Genomic DNA, 25,420 nt, shown 5'->3' with positions numbered 1-25,420 from the left:
GGTAGATTATTATTGGTTTCTGAGAATGTTCTCCAGAGTGCGGTTACTTGGAAATTGACATTGCACGCCACTAAACTGACTAGCGGTTATTCTCAACACTTTTAGGTCAAATTTTCTTGGAAATTGAAAATTTTCATTTTTATCTAAAGTTGGTATTTGAAAAATTGAAACGAAATTAATTATTTACTATTTTAGAAATAAAATAAAATAATATAATAATAATTTACTTAAGTAATTTGAATTTAAAAATTTTCATAATAGGTAATTGAAATTTACAAAGAATTTTATTAAAAAATTTTTTAGAACAATTGAATTGTTTAGAAAAATTTTATTACAATTTTTAAAAAAAATTGAATTTCTCAGAATTTTATTATTTACAAAAATAATTGAATTCTTACCAAGAATTTTACATTTTATAAAAATAATTTAATTGTTTCCAAGAATTTGTAAAAATTTTATAAATTAATTGAATTCCTGCAAAGAATTTTATTATTTATAAAAATATTTTAATTCTTGCGAAGAATTTTCTTATTTATGAAAATAATTAAATTCTTGCAAAGGATTTTACAATTCATAATAATAATTGAATTGTTTCGAAGAATTTTATCTGAATTTTTAAAAATAATTTAATTTTTTGAAGGAATTTTATTAAAAATTTTTGAAACTAATGATTGCTTTAAAAGAATTTTATCAAAATTGTTGAAAATAATTGAATTCATATTAAAATTCTTGAAAATAATCGAATTTATTTAATATTTTTAAAAATATTTAATATTGTGTATTTAATTTTAATTTTTGAAAATATAAATGGATTCAATCGAAAACTTTTTTTAAAACGTTTAAAATAATTAATTTTTCTTAAAAATTTTATTGAAACTGTTACAAATAATTGAATTTTATTTTAATTTTTTTTAAAAATAATTGTATTCTTTCGAGAAATAGTAATTAAAATTGTATTGATAATATGTTAATTCTTGTCAAAATTTTTATTAAAATTCTTTAAAATCCTAATTGAATTATTTTTGAGAATTTATTTCAGTATTCTTAAAAATAGTAGAGTTTTCTTTTTAATAATTTTTACTGAAAATTTTGATAGTAATTGAATTTTATAAAGAATTCAATTATTTTCAATAATAATTGTAATAAAATTCTTTGAAAAAAAGTCAATTTATAAATAATAAAAATCTTCGTAAAAAATTCAATTATTTTTATATAAATAATAAAATTCTTATCAGGATTTCACTTATTTAATTATTTTCAATACGATTTTAATTAATTTCTTCGAAAATTTCAATTAATTCAAAAAATCTTTTAAAAATTCTCCGAGAAAATTCAATTATTTAAAAAAAATAATTGAATTTTTCATAGGAGTGAAAAATATAAAAAAATTTGAAAATAATTGAATTCATTTTAAGAATTTTATCAATATTTTTTCAATAATAATTGAATTCTTTCGACAAAATGTAATTCAAATTGTTTTGAAAATAATTTAATTTTTGGAAAGATTTTTATTAAAATTCTTTAAATAAAATAATTGAATTTTACGAAGAAATTTTGTTAAAAATTTTTTTTGAACAATTGAATTGTTTAGAAAATTTTTAATACAATTTTTAAAATGAATTGAATTTCACAGAAGAATTTTATTATTTACAAAAATAATTGAATTCTTACCAAGAATTTTACATTTTTTAAAAAAAATTTAATTGTTTCCAAGAATTTTTAAAATTTTTAGAAAATAATAGGTATTTAATTTAATAATTTAATAAGTGACGGACGTAAAACTATTTAATTAAAATTATATTTGTTTATAAAAAAACCATTTTTTTTCCATTTTTCCTAAAAATCAATTCCTACACGCCAATAAATACACTAGCGGTTATTTTCGAAACTTTTAGGTCAAATTTCCCTTGAAATTGAAAATTTCCATTGTTACCTAAAGTCGGTATTTGAAAAATTAAAAATCGAAATGAAATTTTTTCCTATTTTGAAAATAAATTTTTAAAAAATTATAATACCTATGGGGAAAAAAATTTCCACTAGTAATAAAATTATATTCTTTTTATAAAAAAAATTCTTTTTTCTATTTTTCTTAAAAATCAATTTCTGCACTGATATCATGTCTTCGAAAAAAGGGTCTTGATACTCAATCCGTATAAAACATATAAAGCAAAACTTGCTTTTTCTAAATTCCATGACAATATTTCAGTATGTATGTATATAAAAATTTTGTAAACACATCCCGAGAGTATTTATTTATTTATTTTCCTAAAGTGTAATACTGAAAAGGACAAATTTTGCCCCCTCGAAAATAAAAATGAATTCATCCGGACAATTAATTTTTTTATCGAGTTTATCGTGTATTATATTGTGTCTAATAACACAACATTGGATTTATTCATCTTCACTGCCAATTTATTTTCCAATATTGTGGGCATTTGTTGTTACAATATTATCAACGTGGATAAGTTGTATTATTTTTAAACATATAATAAAGGCTGATTCATCAATAACATTACATCCAATTTCAATTTATTTGCGTAAAAAATTTGATTTTTACATTCAATCGCGTTTTTTGTTGAATAGAAAAAAATTGATGAAAAATAATAATAATGATAATAATGATGATAAAAATAAAGGGGAAATTAATTTTTCGATTAATATTAACAATAAAAAAGAAGATGAATTGTCATCGGAAAATTTAAGTGGAAAAATAGTGAATGAAATTGATAATAAATTCATTCAAATATGGTATGAAAATATAAGTGATGATAAACAATTTTCTCAGGAGGCGAAAAATTTAATTTTAAAATTATCATTGGGATTGAATGAGCGTATTAAAAATGTGGAGAAAATTCAAATTGTTGATAAATTGGCTGGTGTTTTAATTGTTCATCTTAAGGAATATCGAAGGTTTGTCAATTTTTGAAAAAATAATACTTTTAATTAAATTTTATTGTGTTTAATTTTTATTGTTGATATTTATTATTTACATGTTTTTATTTACATTCACAATTATTAATCTCTGTTTATTCATTTTTTATTTCTTTTTTTTTTTACATTTTAATTTTTATTTCTTACTTTCAATATTTCAATATTTCTTACTTTTCATTTATTTCTTACCATTTATTTATTATTTTTTAATTTTTTACGTCTTGTTTTTTACATTTTAGTTCTCTTTTTTATCTTTTATTTTTAATTTCCTACTTTTTTCCCTATTTATTACCATTTTCTAACATTACTCTTTAAATCTTACATTTTGTCTCTTGCCTTTTTGTAATTTCTTACCTTTTTTCTTATTTTTTATTTTTTTAGCAATTGTTCCTTATTTATTTATTTTTATTTCGTTTCTTTCATTTATTATTTCCTACTTTTTTTACTTATTATTTCTTACTTTTTACTTCCCTTTTCATACCTTTCAATTTTTATTTCTTACCTTTTTTCTTATTTTTTATCATTTTTTTCAATTTCTAACTTTTTATACATATTTCTTACAATTTATTCTTTAATTCTGACTTTTTATTTCTTATCTTTCATTGTTAATTTTTTATCTTTTATCTTTTATTTTATTTTTTTCTTAACATTTGCTTTTATTTCTTACTTTTATTTCAATTCTTTTTATTTATTATTTCTCACTTTTTACTTCTCTTTTCTTACCTTTTAATTTTTTTTACCTTTTTCTGATTTCTTACTTTTTGTTTTTTGCCTTTTTTAAATTTCTTACCTTTTATTGCAAATTCCTCATTTCTTACTTTTTACTTTTTACCTTTTATTTTTAATTTCTTACCTTTTTTCTTACTTTTTATTTCGTACCTTTTATTTATTATTTCCTACTTTTTTTACTTGTTTCTCCTCTTTTCTTACCATTTATTTTTAATTTCCTAATTGTTTCTTACTTTTTATTTCGTGCCTTTGTATATTTTTGATTTCATACTTTTTTCCCTTATTTTTTTACCTTTTATTTTCCTTATTTCTTACTTTTTATTTCTTACTTCTTACAATTCATTAATTCTTTTATTTTTTTACGTTTTTATTTTCTATTTCTTACCTTTTATTTTTAATTTCTTATTTTTTTCTTTCCTAAGTTTTTTTTCCTTATTTTTTATACTGTCACGAAAAAATTTTTCACAGGGCAGTTCGACGTGTCGAAAAAGGAAATGCCGGAACAATTGAAGAGGCCTACAATTATTCACATCCTGGTTCAAGAAGTTCAGCAGCTCTTGAACATACTTTAGGTCGTCTAGTGACAGTTATAGCACGTGAATTTTTACAATGGGAACTTGGCAGTTCATTGCCATGTAAATTATTACTTTCAATATTGGCGAGACGATTGATGTCAGTTTTGGAAACAATATCATCGCCAAAATGGATTTTACAGCATCTTGTCCATCAATTGAATACAAAAACGGAAGTTGATGGAAAAATTGAAAATTCAACTGTGAATAATGCCAAAGAGGTAGTAAGTATTTTCTTTTCAATAAAAAAAATTTCGTTTTGTGAATTTATGCATAAAAATTAAAATAAATGATGAAAAAATATTCACTAATATAATATTCACAAAATATAAAAGTAATTATTAGAAGTATTTACAAAAATAAGAGTAATGATTTTTTTTGGCGAAAAATAATATGGATCATGAACCCCTGTTGACATACAACCCGTAATACACTTGAGAAATAGGAAAGAAAACTTACAGGGATTTAGTGACAATGAGAGAAAATTAAAACAAAATTTTTATATTGAAAATATGTGGGAAAAAACCACGAAAATTGACAGTGAGAAATAATAATAAATTTACGGTCTGACTATGATTGACTCGTACTACTGAAGTTTTGACATTTTTTGCGATTTCATTCGCTCTTTTTTGTTTTCCCTTCATTCTTTTAATTTTGATTATAATTTTTGTAAAATTGATATACTTTTTTCTATTATTTACAATATTAACGATAAATTAAAGTCTGACTATAATTGACTTGAACTACTTAAATTTTCAAATCTGACGATTTCGATTGATTTTTTTTAATCATTTTCTTTTATTTGATAATGATATTAATTTATATAAAATTGATACTTTATTTCTATTATTTATAACGTTAACGGTAAATTAATGTCCGACTATAATTTACTTGTACTACTGAAATTTGTAAATTTGATCATTTCGATTGATTTTTTATTCTTTTTGTTTCTTTTGCTAATAATTATAATTTTTATAAAAACTGGTACATTTTTGTATTATTTATTAAATTAAAGTCTGACTATAATTGATTTGTACTACTGAAATATTACAATTTAATGATTTGGATTGGTATTTTTAGCATTCTTTTCTTTCTTTTGCTATTGATTGTATTTTTCTTATAAAAACAATACTTTTTTGTGTTATTTATAATGTTCACGGTAAATTAAAGTCTGACTATAATTGACTTGAACTACTTACATTTTCAAATCTGACAATTTCGATTGATTTTCTTAAATCTTCTTCTTTCTTTTAATAATGATTTTAATTTATATAAAGTTGATACTTTTTTTTATTATTTATAACGTTGACGGTAAATTAATGCCTGACTATAATTTACTTGTACTACTGAAATTTGGAAATTTGACAATTTCGATTGATTTTTCATTCTTTTTGTTTTTTCTGCGAATGATTTTAATTTTTATAAAAATTCGTACATTTTTCTATTATTTATTAAATTAAAGTCTGACTATAATTTATTTGTACTACTAAAAATTTTAAAATTTGATGATTTGGATTGGTATTTTTTGCATTAATTTCTTTCTTTTGCTATTGATTTTAATTTTTATAGAATTGGAACATTTTTCTATGATTTATAATAATGTTAATGGAAATTGCAGTCTGACTATAATTGACTTGTACTACTCAAATTGCAAATTTTGCGAAAATTATATCATATTTGGATTGATTGATAGAAATTTTTACTATTATGCTGTTACTTTTCTTTATTAGTCGTGGTTTATTTAATATTTATATAATGAAGGAGGTATTAAATAGTCTGGACTGTTATTGACTTGTACTACTAAAAATTTTAAATCTGTAAAAATCACATATTTTGAACGCTTGAAATAATTTTTTTTATTATGACATTATAATTCTATTTGTGTAAAATTAATAATTTTAGGTACTTATATTATAAATAATTGTGAAAAAACAGTGTGATAGACATTGACTCGTACTACTGAAATTTTTGAATTTTTAGAAATGACGTATTTCGAAGGCTTCAAATAGAATTTTTTTTACTTAATTGATTTCATTTGATTTCAATTCAATTGATAGTATATTAGTATTTATTAATATTAAAAAAATGGTCTGACCACGATCGAATTGTACTACTGAAATTATGGATTTTGTAGAAATCAAATATTTCAGTATTTTTATAAACCATTTTATTATATGATTTGATTAAATTTAAACAGAATTGACAATTTGTATAGAAATACGGAAATCAAACTGTCTGACTGTCATTGATTTATACTACTGAAATTTTTTATTTTGTAAAAATGACGTGTTTCGTAGGCTTTAAATAGATTTTTATTATTTAATTGATTTCATTTATTTATGATAGTATATTGGTATTTATTGATTTTAAAAAAACGGTCTGACCAAGATTGACTTGTACTACTGACATTTTGGAATTTGTAGAAATCACATATATTGTTTTTTTAATAAATTATTCGTGAATTATTTCATCCTCATGTTTTAAAAGAAGAAATTAAATAGTCTGACTGACATTGACTTGTACTACTTAGACTTTAAAAAACAAAAAAATTGCACAACTATTTTGCACAGCTGTATAATTTTATTTAAAAAAAATATAAAATTTTATGTTCTATTCCGCGTCACCCAAGAGGTTGAACATCAGACGCGCTTTTGTATGGTATCCCCATTGCACACAAAGTTCTTCCAATCACAAATTTATAGCAAAACACGTTTACAATTTTAACGCATTTGAATTTGTAATTGGACTAATGTGTGTCATAGGCCTAATCCACTCCTCCCTTCAAACGAGAGAAAAGTTTTTATTTCAATCAAGAATAATTTCTTTGAATCAAATAAAAATAAATATTTATCTTAGTAATTCAATATTTATTTTTATAAAATAAATACTGAACACTTTGAAGAAATTTGTTTTTTCTCCGATTGAACACAATAAAAGCAAAGTCTTTAAAATTCAATTGAGTTTGATTCTATGATGTGAATAATTACAAATTTACACTTACAGATTATTATTTGCAGATTTTTGGTATTATTAAATTAAAATAATTACAAATTCTAATTTTTTTCGAGTTCGAAAAATAAAACTTTTTTTGAGACTTTGCTTTTAATGTGGAGCACAATTTATTTGCGACAATATTAATAACATTGACAGAAATATATTGTATTCCGAAGGACCGCTGAAAAAAATATATTAATTATAGAATATTGAATATTGAATAAAAATTTTCAGGAACCTAAAAATTAGGTCAAAATGATAGGTTATAAAGCAAACAGAACCTCAAAATTAGGTCAGTATCATAGGTTAGAGAGCAAACATATCCTCAATATTAGGTCAGAGGGCAAACATATCATCAATATTAGGTCAAAAGGCAGAGGAAAAACATAACCTCAAAATTAGGTCAAAGGACAGAGGGTAAACATAACCTCAAAATTAGGTCAGTATGATAGGTTGGAGAGCATACATATCTTCAATATTAGGTCAAAGGGCAAAGAGAAAACATATCCTCAATATTAATTAGGTCAAAGGGCAGAGGGTAAACATAACATCAAAATTAGGTCAAAGGGAAGATGGCAAACATATCCCCAATATTAGGTCAAAAGGGCAAACATAACCTCAAAATTAGGTCAAAGGACAGAGGGCAAACATATCTTCAATATTAGGTCAAAGGGCAGAGGGCAAAAATAAAATCAAAATTAGGTCAGAGGGCAAACATATCCTCAATTTTAGGTCAAAGGGCAGAGGGAAAACATAACATCAAAATTAGGGCAGAGAGCAAACATATCTTCAATATTAGGGCAGAGGGCAAACATAATCTCAAAATTAGGTCAAAGTGGGCGAACATATCCTCAATAATATCCTCAGTATTAAGGTCAAAGGGCAGAGGGCAAACATAACCTCAAAATTAGGTCAAAGGGTAATGGGCAAACATATCCTCAATAATATCCTCAGTATTAGGTCAAAGGGCAGAGGGCAAACATATCCTCAATATAAGGTCAAATCACAGAGTTCTATAAAAATAGAGGTAAGGGGTTGGCGCGCGTACATCACTGGATTTACGAATGTTTAAATTTAAGAAATACATAATAAATATATAATGTTTAAAAAAACATAATGTATTTTTACACAGAAATGAAAAAAATATTGCATCGTGAAACAACAAACAATAATTTGAAACAGAGAAAAAATATTAACATGAAAAAGCGAAACACATTGTACAAAAGAAAAAGATATTGACATGAAGCATCAGAAAATCTGAACCAAAAAAAAGACATAAAATGAAAAAAGCACATAGATGACAGAAATAGAAAACAAATTTTGTTAAAACTGCAACAGCGTTGAAGCGTTGAAAATATGTTAAACTGCAATTGAAAAGCGTTGCCCTAAAACAAAAAGAACACTTTCATTAGAACACATCTAATATATAATAATATATAATATAATAAAAATAATTAAAAATATACCTTAGAAAAAAATGGAATTTGCGGAGGTTGATCTGAAACTAACTTTGATATCTTCTCTAATAACAGGTCTCGGATTAACTTTCCAGGGGCTAAAATATGTTTGTTAAATTTTATTTTTATTTATTTTAATTTTAATTAATTTTAATTTCTTTGAAAAGATAAAAGAAGTTACATTATTTTTCGCGTTTAATGAAACAAAATTTTTATTTAAGAACATTTCTTTTGGAAACTTAGTTGTGAAAAAAGCGCGGAATTTTAAAGTGCAATGATATTTAACTAAATTAATGGTCGTATGAAATTTCCCGAAGTTATAAACGATCGAATAAAGATTAGATCGAATTTACAAAAATCGAATACTTTTTATGATGAACTTCTAAAATATCGAATGCTTATTTGATTGAATTTTAAAAATATCGAATTTTAATTTGAACGAATATTAAGAACATTGAATGTTTATTTTAATAAAATTTTCAAAACATCGATTATCAATTTGATCGAAAATGTTGCAGTCGTTTTACTTCTTAAAATTTTTTATACTTTTCTACTATTTTTTCTTGTTTTATTTGAATGTAGAAAAAATAATTTTGTATGCTACTGACAAGCATATAGAGGCAACTTTGTATGCATATCTACTATTAAGTAATAAAACATTAATGAAAAAAGTTTACATTGACAAGTAAAAAGAAAAAAGTAAAATATAAATATGGAAAGTATTTTTCTTAGTATGAATACAATTTTTAATTTCAAAATAGAACTTGTTCTAACAAGAATAAGTAATCACAAGCGTGTTGAAATTTCACTATTGTTATTGTCAAGACAAAAATGTAAAATATACAAATATTAAATATGAATAAATATAAAGTTAAGTAGCAGTAGATGATTATTTTTTTCTCTGCTTCTTATAAAAAAATTTCTTTCTCAAGAGAAAGAAGATAAGAGAGTCAACCGGAATTAGTTTACAAAAACGACATTAATTCTTGTGAAAAGAACGTAACCTCTTCAAGTACTCTTTAGGTGTATGCTATTCTCTACCGAATGTGAATTGATACCCATCGCTTCATCTTCTTAGGTGCATCACCACCGTCAAAAAGACTCAATATGTCATTTCTTATTTTAGACATTTTGTTAACAAATGAATTGACGTACACAAGTTAACAAGAATATCATTAGATGAATATCATCAAACGTATGGCATTGGTGAACCCCCTGAGATGGCTGGTACCCTCCAAATCCACTCTTTCCTTTTTTCGGAAATCATTCTTTTGACCAGGAAAAATGCCGTTTATATTTTATCAATCTTTTGTTAAGCGCAATTTTGAAATAAATGTACATTTAAATGTATATTTACATATAATGTATGAATATAATAAAGTTTGTAGATATAAGATAATAAAACCAATGCATTGTTGGTTATAAATATTATACTTCTTTTTTCTTGTCATTGGAAACTATTTTTTATCAATATTCTAATGCTTAATAGTAGGGGAGACTGAGGCTAAATATTAAATTTTGCACAAATATTTTTTAGGCAACAGAAAACAACAAAGAAAGAAAAAAGTCATTTGCTTAAAACCAAGATAGCACAAACTACTTCTGCAAGGGTTACATGCCAATATGACCTGTATACTCATTCGATGGTTTACATGCTATAATGTATTTTTGGTCCTTAGCAAAGACAAATATGGGTTCTTATGAAAGTTCGCGCTCTGCAACAATATTTCTTATTATTTTCTTAGTGTGAATATAATTTTTAATTTCAAAACAAAACTTCTTCTAACTGAAATATTTTTTTTTAATTTTTATGATTTAGCACTAGATACGCTCTTTAAAGCGCATGTGCCCATTGTGCTTGAATTCTTAATAATAGAATATAATTAATCATAAAATAAAACATTACAATGTTCTTAAAACTGTAAATTTGTTTTAAAATCGTGTTAAAAAACCACGAAATTATGAAAATTTTTAAATATTCTTTATAAAGTAAAAATATTTAAATTTTGAGAAATGAAAATTAAATTATTCAAAATTTGAACAAACGGAAAATTTTTTTTTTAATTTTAGAAAAAAGTATAGTTATTTAAAATTTGATAAAATGAAAATAAAATTATTTAAAATTTAAGAAAAAAGTATAGTTATTTAAAATTTGATAAAATAAAAATAAAATTATTTAATGTTTATAAAATTTTTTTTTGAAAATTAAAAATATTGAAGGTAAAACAATTAAAATTTTAAAAAATAGAATTAATTAAAATTTGAAAAAAGAAAATTAATAAAAATTTAAACAAATAAAAAATAAAATGAATTAAAAAAAATAAAATTATTTAAAGTTTATTAAATTTTTTTTTTTGAAAATTAAAAATAATGACGATAAAATAATTAAAATTTAAAAAAATATAATTAATTAAAATTTGAAAAAAGAAAATTAATAAAAATTTTAAAAAATGAAATAAATTAAAATTTAAATACAAAAAATTACATAAAATTTAGAGAAATAAAAGTATACCTAATTATTTAAAATTTGATAAAATTAAAAAAAATTATTTAAATTTAGAAAAATAATATTATTTAAAGTTTATAAAATTCTTTCAAATGTAAAGTAATGAAAAGTTTAATAATTAAAATTTTTAAAAAATAAATTTAACTAATATTTGAAAAAAAATAAAAATTAAATATACTTTAAAAAAATAAAATTAATTATAAATTTAAAAAATAAAAAAATTTAAATTTTTGAGAAATAAAAATAAAATTTATTCAAAATTTGAAAAAATGAAAATAAAATGAATTAAAATTTGAAAAAATAAAAATAAAATTTTCGAATAATTTTAAAATAATTATTTAGATCTTTCGCAAGTCCCAGGAAATATACAGTACAAAAGTAATGACGTTGAGGCGATTATGACGTCATTTTGGAAAAATAATATTATTTAAAGTTTATAAAATTTTTTCAAAATGTAAAATAATGAAAGTAGAATAATTAAAAAAATAAAAAACATTTTTTTACACTTACTGCGGCCTATCACACTCTATGTCTAACCTTTATTCTGGAGTGGTACTCGTTGATGTCATCTTCGGGCACTAAAAAGCACTATCTCACGTGGTTTCAGCCCGAACCACAATTCCCAAACGTTGAGGTGTTACTCGGCCCAAGGTTCATTCACAACTGAAGAAATGTCTTTCACTTCGTTGTCAATTACCGTTAATTGATTATTAATGACTTTTAAATTTCTTGGAAATTTAGTCATTTTTCGCATTTATGAGCAAAAATAAAATTTTCAAAATTTTCGCGTGTAAAAAAAGGGACAAAAGAGATGACGTAAAGAGGGTAATGACGTAAATTTTTTTATAATTTACTCCTTCTCTCTCTCACTCTTATTGAAAAAATAAAATTTTTCAAAAATATTACAATAATTATTTGAAAAATTATTTCCACTTTTCACCGGAAATAAAAAGGACAATGAAAATGACGTAGAGGAGTTAGTGACGTCACATTTCTTGTAAATTTTTTCCTTTTCTTTCTCTCTCACACTTATGGAAAAAAAAAAATTTTTTTCAAGAAATAATCAGGACAATGGCTATGGCGTAGAATAGATAATGACGATTAATTTTTTGGAAATTTAATTATCATTTGTCTCTCTCACTCTTAGGGAAAAAATGACTTTTTAAGCAAATTTTCAAAAATTTGAATTCTTGTTTTTTATAAACAGTACAAAAAAATGTAAAAAAATGATTTAAATTTTGGAAAAATGTAAATAAAATTATGTAAGCTTTGCAAAAATTAAAATAAAATTATTTAAATTTTGGAAAAATGTAAATAAAATTATTTAAATTTAGGAAAAAATGTAAATAAAATTATTTTAAATTTACAAAAATTAACATAAAATTATTTAAAGTTGGAAAAAATAAAGTTAATTAAAATACAAATAATTTAACATTTGAAAAAATTTAATCACTGAGAATTTTTAAAAAACCATTCAAAAATTATAAATTTCAATTTAAAAAAAAAAAAAAAAATTTTTTAACTCACTGCGACGTCTCAGCCCATTCTCGAGATCATCCCTGAAGCTGCTCTCGTTCGATGACGCACTTCCCAAGTTAACACTCACAAAAAAGTGTCAGCGACACTTTCCAATGTTTTTGAAAAAATGCACTTCTTTTTGGAAGATATCCAAATTCATCCAAAAACGTCCAATAGATTGAAATTTATTCAAAAATGTTTCGTGTTTCCAAACTTTTCCAACGTATCCAAACGTATCCAAACAGCTCCAAAATAAACCGACAGCGAGGTGTTGCACGGCCCGAGGTTCATTAATAACTGAAGAAATGTCTGTCCTGTCGTTAACCATTACTGTTAATTGATATTTAATGAGTTTTTAATTGCTTCAAAATTTACACATTTTTCTCTCTCATATTTTCAAAAATAAAATTTTCGAAAATTTTTAAATGATTTTTTACATATTTCACGCGTAATAAATGGTATGTACAAAATAGATGACGTAGGGGTAATGCCGTAACATTTTTTTTTAATTTAAGCTTTCGCTTTTTCTCTGACTCTTAAAGAAAAAAAAAAATTTCAAAAACAACCAAAATTATTTCTGCTTCTCGCAGAAAGTAAACGGGACAATAACAATGACGTAGAGGGGATAATGACGTCATTTTTTTAATTTCTCATCCTTATAGAGAAAGTAAAATTAGAAAAAAAATACAAAAATTTTTTCTATTTCTAGCAAGAAATAAAAAAACAAAAGAATGACGTTGCGGAGATAATGACGTCATATTTTTTTGTAAATTTCTCTTTCTCTCTTACTCTAATAAAGAAAGTAGAAATTTTCAAAAAAATACAAAAATTATTTTTATTTCTAGCAAGAAATAAACAAAAGCAATGATGACGTTGTGGAGATAATGACGTCATATTCTTTGGAAATTTCTCTTTCTCTCTCACTCTTATAGAGAAAGTAAAAATTTTCAAAAAAGTTACAAAAATTATTTTTAATTCCCGCAGGAAATAAACAAAACAAAAGAATGACGTTGTGGAAATAATGACGTCATATTTTTGGAAATTTCTCTCTCTTTCTCTCACTCTTATGGAGAAAGTAAAAATTTTCAAAAAAGTTACAAAAATTATTTCTATTTCTATCAGAAAATAATTAAAACAATAGAAATGACGTAGAGGAGATAATGACGTCATATTTTTATTTTTTTTTGGAAATTTCTCTCTTGCTCTTATGGAGAAAGTAAAAATTTTCAAAAAAAAATACAAAAATTATTTCTATTTCTAACAGGAAATAAAAAAAACAAAAGAATGACGTAGAGGAGATAATGACGTCAAGTTTTTTGGAAATTTCTCTTTTTCTCTCTTACTCTTTATGGAGAAAGTAAAAATTTTCAAAAATATTCCAAAAATTATTTCTATATCTCGCAGGAAATAAACAAAACAAAAGCAATGACGTTGTGGAGATAATGACGTCATGTTTGTTTTGAAAGTTTCTCTTTCTCTCTCACTCTTAAGGGAAAAATAAAATTTTAAAAAAATTACAAACATTATTTCCATTTCTCGCAGGAAATAAACAAAACAATGACGTAGAGAAAATGTCATCATTTTCTCTACGTCATACTTTTTGAAAATTTCACATTTTCTCTCATTCTTATGGAGAAAATAAAGTTAAAAAAAAATTTCAAAAATTGTGTCTATTACTCGCAGGAAACAAAAAAAAACAAAAACAATGATGTAGGGGAGATAATGACGTCATTTTTTTTTAAATTTCTCTTTCTCTCTTACTTTTATGAAGAAAGTAAAAATTTTCAAAAAAAAGTTACAAAAATTATTTCTGTTTCTAGCAGGAAATAAACAAAACAAAAGCAATGACGTTGTGGAGATAATGACGTCATATTTTTTTTGGAAATTTCTCTTTCTCTCTCACTCTTATGGAGAAAGTAAAAATTTTCAAAAATATTGCAAAAATTATTTTTATTTCTAGCAGGAAATGAACAAAACAAAAGCAATGACGTTGCGGAGATAATGACGTCATATTTTTTTGGAAATTTCTCTTTCTCTCTCACTCTTATGGAGAAAGTAAAAATTTTCAAAAATATTGCAAAAATTATTTTTATTTCTAGCAGGAAATAAACAAAACAAAAGCAATGACGTTGCGGAGATAATGACGTCATATTTTTTTTTGAAATTTCTCTTTCTCTCTCACTCTTATTGAGAAAGTAAAAATTTGAAAAAATAAAAATAATATTAATTAAAATTTGAAAAAATTTAAATAAAATTTTATAACAATTAGAAATGCAAAATAAAATCACTAAAAATTAAAAATAAAATTTTTCCTAATCATTTAAAATTATAAATTTTAATTTAAAAAATTTAAAAAGCTTTTTTTTAACTTACTGCGGTCAGTTTCTGCTTACGGCTGCTGCCTATCCTGGAGAAGCTCTTGGAAATTGTTATTTTGAAAAAGAACAACAAAAAAACACTCACTTTCGGTCCACTTGTATAAAAAGAAAAAAACGTTGAGCAATTTTTTTTATATATTCGATCGCGGATTTAAATATTGCGAACCCTCCCGATAGAAAAGAATGAATTTAGTTTAAAATAAATTCTATGAAAAAAATACAGACCCTACAATACGTTTCGGATATAAATAATAATGCACGCGCACTTCCCGAGCTAACACTCCCAAAAAAAAGATCAAAAATTTAAATTTAACCGAATTTGAGCACTTGGTTTCACCCCCACGTCACTTCCCAATGTTTTTGGATAAATGTGCCTTCTTCTTGTAAAATATCCAAATTTATCCAAATTTATCCAAACTTGTCGAATTTATCCGAAAAAAACCAAAAAATTTCAGTCCATCCAAATTTATCCAAAGGCACCAAAAAATATCCAAAGTATCCAAAATTTTACCAACGTCCCCAAAAAATATCCGACAGCGAGGTGTTACCCGGCCCGAGGTAAACTCGCAACTGAAGAAATGTCTGTCACGTCATTAACTATTACCGTTAATTGATATTTAATGAGTTTTTAATTTTCTCGAAATTTAGTCATTTTTCGCACTTTTAGGGGCAAAAATAAAATTTTCGAAAATTTTTAATTTTATTTTTGCTACATTTCGCGGGTAATAAAAGGTAAAAAACAGATGACGTAAAAGAGTTGATGACGTAATATTTTTTGCAAATTTACTCCTAAATTTTTTTTCTCACTTTTATGGAGAAATAAAATTTTTTTAAAAAATATTACAAAAATTATTTCTTTATTTTGGAGGATATAAACGCAGGACAAAAGTAATGACGTAGAGAAGATAATGACGTCATATTTTTTAGAGATTTTCTCGTATTTTTCTCTCACTCTTATGAGAAAAATAAAATTACAAACAAAAATTACAAAATTTATTTCTATTTCTCGCGGGAAATAAACAAAACAAAAACAATGACGTAGAGGAACTAATGACGTCATATTTATTTGGAGATTTTCTCCCATTTTTCTCATTGTTATTAGGAAAATAAAATTTAAGAAAAAATTTAAAAAATTATTTTTATTTCGCTTTTTTTACTTCCGAGAAATTACCGGGAGATTCAAGAGAAATTTCTGTGAATTTCCATACAATTAAATTTATTTTACATAAATATAGATATATTTTTTAATGAAAATCATATTTTTTCTTTCTTTTGATTGCAATTTATATATTATTAATTAATACAATGAGAGAAGTTGGAGTAACAATCATTTTAAAATATTTTTTAGTTTGTAAAATATGCTGCTAATTTTTATTTATTACTTAAATTTATTATTTTATTTGTTGATTTAACTAATTTTGAATTATGAAAAATAAATGTCTCTTAAATTAAATTTTCTTGAAAAAAATAGAAAACCAAAAAAGAAAGTATATTTTAATTTCGACAAATTCAATTTATATTCAAAATTATAAAGTAATTCATGTTTTATAAACAATTTTAATTCTCTAGACAGTAGTAAAAGCCAGCATTAGTCAGACAAATTTAGTACTTAAATAATGTGTTATTGTCAAATGTCAAATATTCGACATTCGAACAAAGCGAAAAAATTCGAATAGTTCGGTTCGAATTATTTTGCACAGCTCTATTCTTCTCTGTAGTGTAAATTTACACAGTCTGACTGAAATTGACCATTACTACTTAAATCCAAATTTTTAAAGGTGCAAATAATAAAGAAATAATTTACAAAATAATTTTTTTTTTCTTCAATTTTAGGGAATTATTCCAACAGCATTGAGTGATGGTATAGCTTCAGCGACAGCAGCAGCAATAGCGCGACCATTAACGAAACCAAATTTTATAAAATTACCTGAAGTTAGAATTGAGGAGAGTAATAATTTTCATGAATCTCAAAAAAATTCTCCGCAACATTTTCATGAGCCAATTGAACATACAGCGCAACATCGTCGTGGACTTTGGGGCGATGGTGTTGGTGTTAATTCAGAAATTGAAATTGAACTCGATGAAGATCGAATATCGCCAATCTATGAAGAACCCACTGATTTTGCATCAACAATTGCAAGACTCAGAAATCTTTTACAACAAAAATCAACAGCAACAACTCCACTGTATGTAAACAAATATGTATTTAAATTTTTAGAAAATTTACTGTAAATTATTATTATTATTATTATTACTATTATTATTTTTTTATTATTATTATTATTATTATTATTATTATTTTTATTATTTTTATTTTTATTTTTATTTTTATTTTTATTTTTATTTTTATTTTTTATTTTTATTTTAATTTTAATTTTTATTATTATTATTAAAAATAATTAAATTTATGTATAAAAAATCTAAAAAATAATATCATTTACAGACAAGTGGAGGAGAAATTTGGATTTTGTGATTTAGAGAGTCCATTTACGAATATATCGATTCCACGTATTGAATCATATTTTTCAGCTGAGGGCTCACAACAAATTCTTTATTGTATTCAATTCGATGATGTTGAACAACGTGGTGTCTATACATTTGAAACAACTTGTACAACAACAAGACGAAGATATTCTGATTTTGTACAACTTCATGCATCACTCGAGGAGGTATTTTTTAATAAATATAACTTTTTTTTAAATAACAATTTATTCTGTCTGTTGATAAATTATTGAAGCTGTTTTTTATTTCATCAATGGCTGACTAAAATTAAATTTTACTACTGAAAATTGAAAAGTTGATTTTTTTTTGTTAATGTCTGACTAAAATTGATTTTATTCCCTTGGCTGACTAAACTTAAATTTTACTACTAAAAAATTAAAAAATTAATTTTCTATTTCCGTCTGACTGCAACTGACTTTATCTACTGAAATGTTGAAAAAAATTTATTTTACTAAAATTAATTTATTTTACCACACATTTTTGAAATTTTAATTTTTAACTTTGTCTGACCTAAAAATGACTTTTACTACTAAATAAACAAAAAATAATATGTTCTATTTTTGTATAAACAAAATTGTCCATGGCAATTGATAAAAAAGTTTTTAAAATATTGAGTGTCTGTTTGTTTTCGATTTTTTAATTGCAATTTACTTTTACTAGTTAATATTTTGTCATAAATAAAGTATTCTTTTTTAAAATTTCCAAAATTTGTTATATTTATTTTACTGTCAATTTCCAAAATTTTGGTTATTTTTTCCGTGAAAATGTTACGAGTTGTCTGCCAAAAATTAATGTTCAGTACTAAAAAAAACATTTTTTCTCCATTTTTTGTCTTGAGTTTGTCTGACTAAAATTGACTTTTTCTACTGAAAAAACAATATTTTTCTCAACATTGACTAATATTGATTTATTATTCCAATACAAATTGTTTTAAATATGATGTCTGACTGAAAAGTGACCATTTCTACTAATAATAATTCCATAAATCCTGTGTATCAGTTTGTCTGGCTAAAATCGTCTTTTTCTACTAAAATAGACCCTTTTTTCGAATATTGGTTTGTCTTTAACGAACTTACTCTAATAATGGAATTTCAAATAGTTATGTCTGACTAAAATTGACCTTTTCTACTGAAAAACATATTTTCTTTAATTTTTGTCTGAACATAGATGAATTTTACTACTATTTAGGATTGAAAAGTAACCGCACTACTACCAATAGTAATTCAATAAATCTTGTGTATAATTTTGTCTTACTAAAATTGTTTTTTTCTACTGAAATAAAAATAATCTCTTTTATTTTTCTCTGAAAGAAAATTGATTTTTCTTATGAAAAACCTTTCTTTGAATATAATTGGTTGGTATATAACGGGACTTATACTGATAACAAAATTTTAAATAGTTATGTCTGACTAAAATGGAATTTTTCTACTGAAAACCATTTTTTTTTTATTTTTATCAGAACATAAATGAAAATTTTACTACTGAAAGTAAAAATAACTTTTTCATTGTCTGATCGACGAATAAGATCTTCTACTAAAATAATGATTGATTTTAAATTATTTTTACCCAAACAAAAATTGACTTTTACTACTGAAAAAAATATTATTATCTTAAGATTGTCTGATTAATATTGATTCGTACTACTAATATTAAATTTTTGAAATATGATTTCGGACTGAAAAGTGACGATTTATTTCTAATAATAATTTAATAAATCTTGTGTATCAATAATTTGTCTGACTAAATATAACTTTTTTTACTAAAAAACCACTATTTTTTAAGTTTGTCTTTCTAATATTGATTTATACTACTAAAAAACACTGTTTTTAAGTTTGTCTGCCTAAGATTGAATTTTTCTACTGAAAAAACACTATTTTTAAGTTTGTCTAGCTGAATTTGACTGTTTTACTAAAAAAACACTTGTTTTTTAGTTTTTCTTTTTAATATTGACTTATACTACTAAAAAAACACTGTTTTTCAGTTTGTCTGTTTAATATTGACTTATACTACTAAAAAATACTATTTTTCAGTTTGTCTGACTAAAATTGACTTTTTCTACTAAAAAAACACTGTTTTTCAGTTTGTCTGTTTAATATTGACTTATACTACTAATAATAAATTCTTAAAGTATATTATGTCTGATTCATAAGCGACCACTACTACTAATAATAATTCAATAATAATTCTCTGTATCAGTATTGTCTGACTAAAATTATCTTTCTCTACTGAAATTATAATTGATTTATTTTTTATTTTTCATTGGAAAAAAGTAGTTTTGACCTAGAATTGTTTTTTGTCTATAATTGAAAACTTAGAAAACTTAATTGTAAAAATTCGATATATTTGTGTCCAAAAATTTTCCCTAAAATGCTATTGGTTATGAAAATTGTTTAAATAATTAAGAAAAATTATCGCAAAACATCAGTTTCATTAAAAAAAAGTTAATTTACAATAAGCTACAGTAAATTTATTAAAAAAAACAATTTCTTTTAGGTATATCTTAGTCTAAATTTAAATTGTTTATATAATTTGTTTATAAAAATATTTAAGTTATTTGCAAAATAACATTTTCATGCGAGGATAATCTCTAGGCTGCTTAGAAGAAACATTAATCGTAATAAATTTGATTCATTTCTGCGCAAAAATGACAAACAAATTATTTTTAGTCCTATCTTCGTCGAGAGTATAATTGTTCATTTAATTTGTTTATAACAATTTGTAATCTTAGAAACAATTTTTTTTACTACTTACACACCCCTCTAGACATAAAATGTATGCAATATTGAGTATGTAAAAAAAGTTTTGTTCTATATTGAAAAGTTTAAAAAATAATTTTTTACACTTTACAATATTATTAAAAATTTATAATACAAAATTAAAAAAATTTATTTTTACAGATCTTTTTAGAAATAAGTTCTGAGTTAGAGGGAAACAAATCTTTTAATATTCTAAAATCTAAACTAATTTTTCTAAACAGTTAGAATTTTAATTAAGAATTAAGAAATAAGCTTAATAATGAAAAGAAAAATTTTTGCTTCCAGTTTCCAGGACTCAGAGAATTAATGTCGGATATTGTGCTTCCTGAGGGTGGAAGGTCTGAAATGGAGAATTATTTAAAGACAATATGTTCACGTCTGGGTAATGAGGCGCCAAATATTTTACGTCGTTTCTTACGACCCGACAGTGGAATTGGAAAGAAAGCTGATATTGTGACTCCTCGTTTTGATAGATTTCTCGCAAAAACTGTCAGCGGGGTTTTTAATACACTTAAAACAGTAGTCCCTGGTTTTGAAATGGAACAACAGGAAGAGGAAAATCCATTTTTTCAACCCATGCTAATGTCACTTGCCGACGTGCCATGGAGATTTGTTCAAGACGTCAGTTTAAATGTGAGTAAAAAGCAAAACTCTAAATATAAAAAAAAATTAGTGCAACTTTTTAAAAATTCGCTTGTAACTTATTAAATATTTATTAAAAATTTATAATGAAAATTAAATAATACTGAATTTAATTATTTATTATTTATTTATTTTAGTAAAATTAATTATTCTCCAGGTATAATATAGTAATAATTAATAATTAATTCTAAAAATATAAAAATTGGGCATAAAAAATCGAAAAAAAAAATATTATATAAATATTTTCTTTGAAAGGTAAAATTTCTAAATTCTAGAAAAATTTTGCACAAGACTTGCGTCAACTGGTTGCTGATAGAACGGATTATTGTTCCGTTGATACGGCATACGAAGCAGTTGATTCCGTTGAAGGAAGTGGAGATTCCGAATTATTGGCACATTGGTTGGAAATAATGAATAGATCTTGTGACGGTAATTATTGCATTTTTTTAAATTGCATTTAAAATAATAATTCATATATTACAAATATTAACAAATTGGTAAAAAAATTCGTTTGTCCGATCAAAATTTAATTTCACAACGATTAGTAAGTGAAAACAAAGTCTCGTCTGACTACAACTGACATATACTACTTAAAAACGAATTTAAAAATAATTAATGTCTGACTGTGATTTTTTTCAAAAAAAGTAAATAAATACTATAGTTTCTATTTGTCCGATTAAAATTGACTTTGCTAAGAAAAGTGCAAATTTTTTTTTGCTTACTTCTGTCTGATTAAAACAGATGTATACTACTTAAAATTTGACAGAGAAGCATTTTTGTATTTCTCAGAGTATAAATAATTAAATTATGGTTGTCCAACTGTTATTGATATTTTTGACTGATATAATAAATCGAAAACAATTACTGTAAATATTCTTTGTCTGACTAAAAGCGATTTTTACTACTTGTAAACATTTTTAAAAATTTTTTTTTACTAAAATTTATTTTTGTCTGACTATAGGTAACATTAACAATTCAAAATTACGTGTAAAAAATAATCATTGTCTGGCTAATTACTAAAAATATATACCTGAAAAAACGAAGATTTTTTGTCTGTCTATAAATATTCTGTGTGTGACTAAAATTGATTTTTACTACTGAAAAAACATTTTTTTTGTCTTTTTGACTAGTTTTACTTGTCTGACTGCAGGTGCCATACACTACTTAAAATTAGATTTAAAAAATAATCATTATCTGGCTTATTACTGAAAATATATAATTGAAAAAAAAAATTTCTCCTTGTCTGACAACATATGACATACACTACTGAAAATTTGATTTAAATTATATTTCTTGTGCTTCTCAGAATAAAATTTATTTAATTATAGTCTGGCTGTTGCCAACTTTTTCTACTGATAATATATCAAAACAAACATTAAAAATTCCGTGTCTGACTAAAATTGACTGTTACTACTGAAATAAACCTTTTTTTTATTTATTTTTTTGTCTAAAATTTTTTCTTGTCTGACTATAGGAGACATTAACAATTCAAAATAAAGTTGAAAAAATATTCAATGACAGACTGTGTTACTGCTGAAAATTGTTACTTGAAAAACCGAAGTTTTCATCTTGTCTGACAACAAATGACTTGTACTACTGAAAACTCGATGTAAAATCGATTAAAAATATCTTTTTTGTGCTGCTCAGAATATAATTTTTTAAATTATAGATATAGATGTCTGGCTGTAATTGACTTTTACTACTGATAATATATCAAAACTTTCTTTGTCTGACAGTAATTGATTTTCACTACTGAAAAAAGCATTTCTTTTATTTTTTCTGACTTAAATTTTTTTTGTCTGACTATAGGTGACATACACCACTCAAAATTAGGTTTAAAAAATAATCAATGACTGACTGTGTTACTAATAAAAATTGTTCCTCACAAACCCGAAGTTTTCTTCTTGTCTGACAACAAATGTCTTACACTACTGAAAATTCGATTTAAAATATCTTTCTTCTATTTCTCAAAATATAATTTATTAAATATTAGATATAGATGTCTGACTGTAATCGACTTTTTCTACTCATAATAAATCAAAACAATCATTTTAACTATTCTCTGTGTGACTAAAATTGATCTTTACTATTGGAAAAAATTTTTTTCATTTTTTTCTCACTAAATTTTTTTTTATCCGACTGCAGATGTCTTTCTCTACTTAAAATAAGGCTTAAAAAGTAAACAATTACTGACTATTTGACTTCTGAAAATTAATACCTGAAAAATCGAAGTTTTCTTCTTGTCTGACAACAAATGACTTATACTACTGAAAATTTGATTTAAAATATCTTTCTTTAGTTTCTAAAAAAAGAATTTAATTAATATTTAATTATAGATGTCTGGTTATAAAGGGCTTTTTCTACTGATAAATAAATAGAAGCAATCACTATAAATAATCTTTGTCAAAAGTGAAATTGACTTTTACTACTTAAAAAAATTTTTTTTTTAATTTTTTTTTGCCTAAATTTATTCTTGATTGACTGTACGTGACACACACTACTCAAAATAAGATTGAAAAATATTCAATGACTGACTGCGTTACTACTGAAAATTGTTACTTGAAAAACCAAAGTTTTCTTTTTGTCTGACAACAACTGACTTGTACTACTGAAAATTCGATTTAAAATATCTTTCTTCTATTTCTTGGAATATAATTTATTAAATTATAGATATCGATGTCTGACTGTAATTCACTTCTTCTACTCTTACTAAATAGTAAAAACTTTCTTTGTCTGACTGAAATTAATTTTTACTACTGAAAAAAGCATTTTTTAAATATTTTTCTGACTTAAATTTTTTTGTCTAGCTACAGATACCATACACTACTTAACATTAGGCTTAAAAAGTAAACAATTACTGATCGTTTGACTTCTAAAAATTAATACCTGAAAAATCGAAGTTTTCTTCTTGTCTGACAACAAATGACTTATACTACTGAAAATTCGATTTAAAATATCTTTTTTGCGTTTCTCAGAATATAATTTATTAAATTATAGATATTTACATGTCTGGCTGTAACCGAATTTTTCTACTGATAATAAATCAAAACAAACATTAAAAATGCTGTGTCTGACAACAACTGACTTATACTACTGAAAATTCGATTTACAATATATTTCTTGTGTTTCTCAGAATAGAATTTATTCAATTATAGATGTCTGGCTGTAACCGAATTTTGCTACTGATAATAATTCGAAACGAACGCTAAATATTCTTTGTCTGACTAACATTGATTTTTACTACTTAAAAACCTTTTTTTTGTTCCTTTTACAAAAAATTTTCTCCTTATTAGACAATAATTGTTTTATATTACTTAAAATTAGTTTATAAAAAAATGCAGTCCGACTATAATTGGGTTTTTCTACTGATAATACAAAAAAAAATTCTAAAAACTATTTGTATGATTATTAATATTGACGTTTGTTGTTGAAAAAAACAAGGAATTTTAATTAATTCCGTCTGTTTGAAAGTGACTTTTACTACTAGTTATTAAATTACAATATGTTGATGTCTGATTGTAACGGACTTTTTCTACTGATAATAAATAGAAATAATTTCTGAATTCACTTATTTTCTTTATTAAAATTGACTTTTACTAGTTTCTAAAACAAAATTCTTTTTTTTTACCTACAAAATGTCACTTTTACGAACTAAAAAACATTGTTTTTAATTTTTATTATAAAGTTTACAATGTAATTTAAATTATTTACAAATTATTCCAGAAGTAGACGAACTTGACACTAACTTATCATTAACATGCGCTGGAATTGATTTGGCCTGTGAAATTCTCTCTGGTGTCAATAAAAGTAGATCCTTTCAACATGAGGGTTTCATTAAGTGCTTCAAACTTATTTTTGGTAACATTACTGAACCAATAATACAGGTAAAAATATTTTTCCATTAATAAAAATTTTACCTTATTTTAAAAACAAAATTTTTTATTTTTTAAAGTTTTTTATTTCTTAAAATTTTTTTTTCTTAATTTTAATATTTCGAATTTTATTTCACTATTAAGAAAAAAACCACTTTATTATACAGGATATCGTATGTTTGGCTTACGATTGCTGTGAAGCATTACCAGTGAGTTCAAGTCTAGCTGATAAAGAATGTGACGAGACACTTTTGGATTTACAATTAAAAATTCAATCATGCCTGGAAAAATCAATTCCAACTGTTGTTAAATTATTTTTCAGTGAGAACGATATAAAAGATATGATTAAATTTACAATTGGTTCATTGGAGGTGAAAAAAATAAATAGAGATTTAAATTTACAAATATTGGACGTCATTGCATCACAAATATTGGCATCGTGTCGATCGACTCATCTTAAAATTTAATTTTTCAGTTTTCTATTCATTGAGGTTTCAAATAAATAAGATTAATAATAATAATAATAATAATAATAATAATAATAATAATAATAATAATAATAA

The 25,420-nt window shown here is 23.7% G+C and overlaps 1 protein-coding gene across 3 annotated transcripts; it reads left to right on the top strand.

Annotated features, from left to right (window-relative positions):
* Window positions 1-2,207: 2,207 nt before the first annotated feature.
* On the top strand, window positions 2,208-25,347 carry LOC122498679. Of its 3 annotated transcripts, none has more exons than XM_043606531.1 (8): window positions 2,208-2,910; window positions 4,129-4,453; window positions 16,919-17,271; window positions 17,529-17,754; window positions 20,629-20,976; window positions 21,261-21,414; window positions 24,709-24,869; window positions 25,025-25,347. In XM_043606531.1, exons 1-8 carry the CDS (start codon window positions 2,315-2,317, stop codon window positions 25,322-25,324), a joined length of 2,463 nt encoding a protein of 820 aa, XP_043462466.1. In that variant the 5' UTR covers window positions 2,208-2,314; the 3' UTR covers window positions 25,325-25,347. The 3 variants fall into 3 exon arrangements, with proteins under 3 accessions (XP_043462466.1, XP_043462467.1, XP_043462465.1); XM_043606532.1 differs by having other exon boundaries at window positions 4,129-4,456; window positions 24,712-24,869; XM_043606530.1 differs by having other exon boundaries at window positions 4,129-4,456.
* The last annotated feature ends 73 nt before the right edge of the window (window positions 25,348-25,420 follow it).

This window comes from Leptopilina heterotoma, unplaced genomic scaffold (genome assembly GCF_015476425.1).
Source record: "Leptopilina heterotoma isolate Lh14 unplaced genomic scaffold, ASM1547642v1 Lhet_157, whole genome shotgun sequence".
Taxonomy (NCBI): domain Eukaryota; kingdom Metazoa; phylum Arthropoda; class Insecta; order Hymenoptera; family Figitidae; genus Leptopilina; species Leptopilina heterotoma.
Note: the sequence above shows the minus strand (reverse complement) of the source record. Positions and strands in the feature narration are given on the sequence as shown.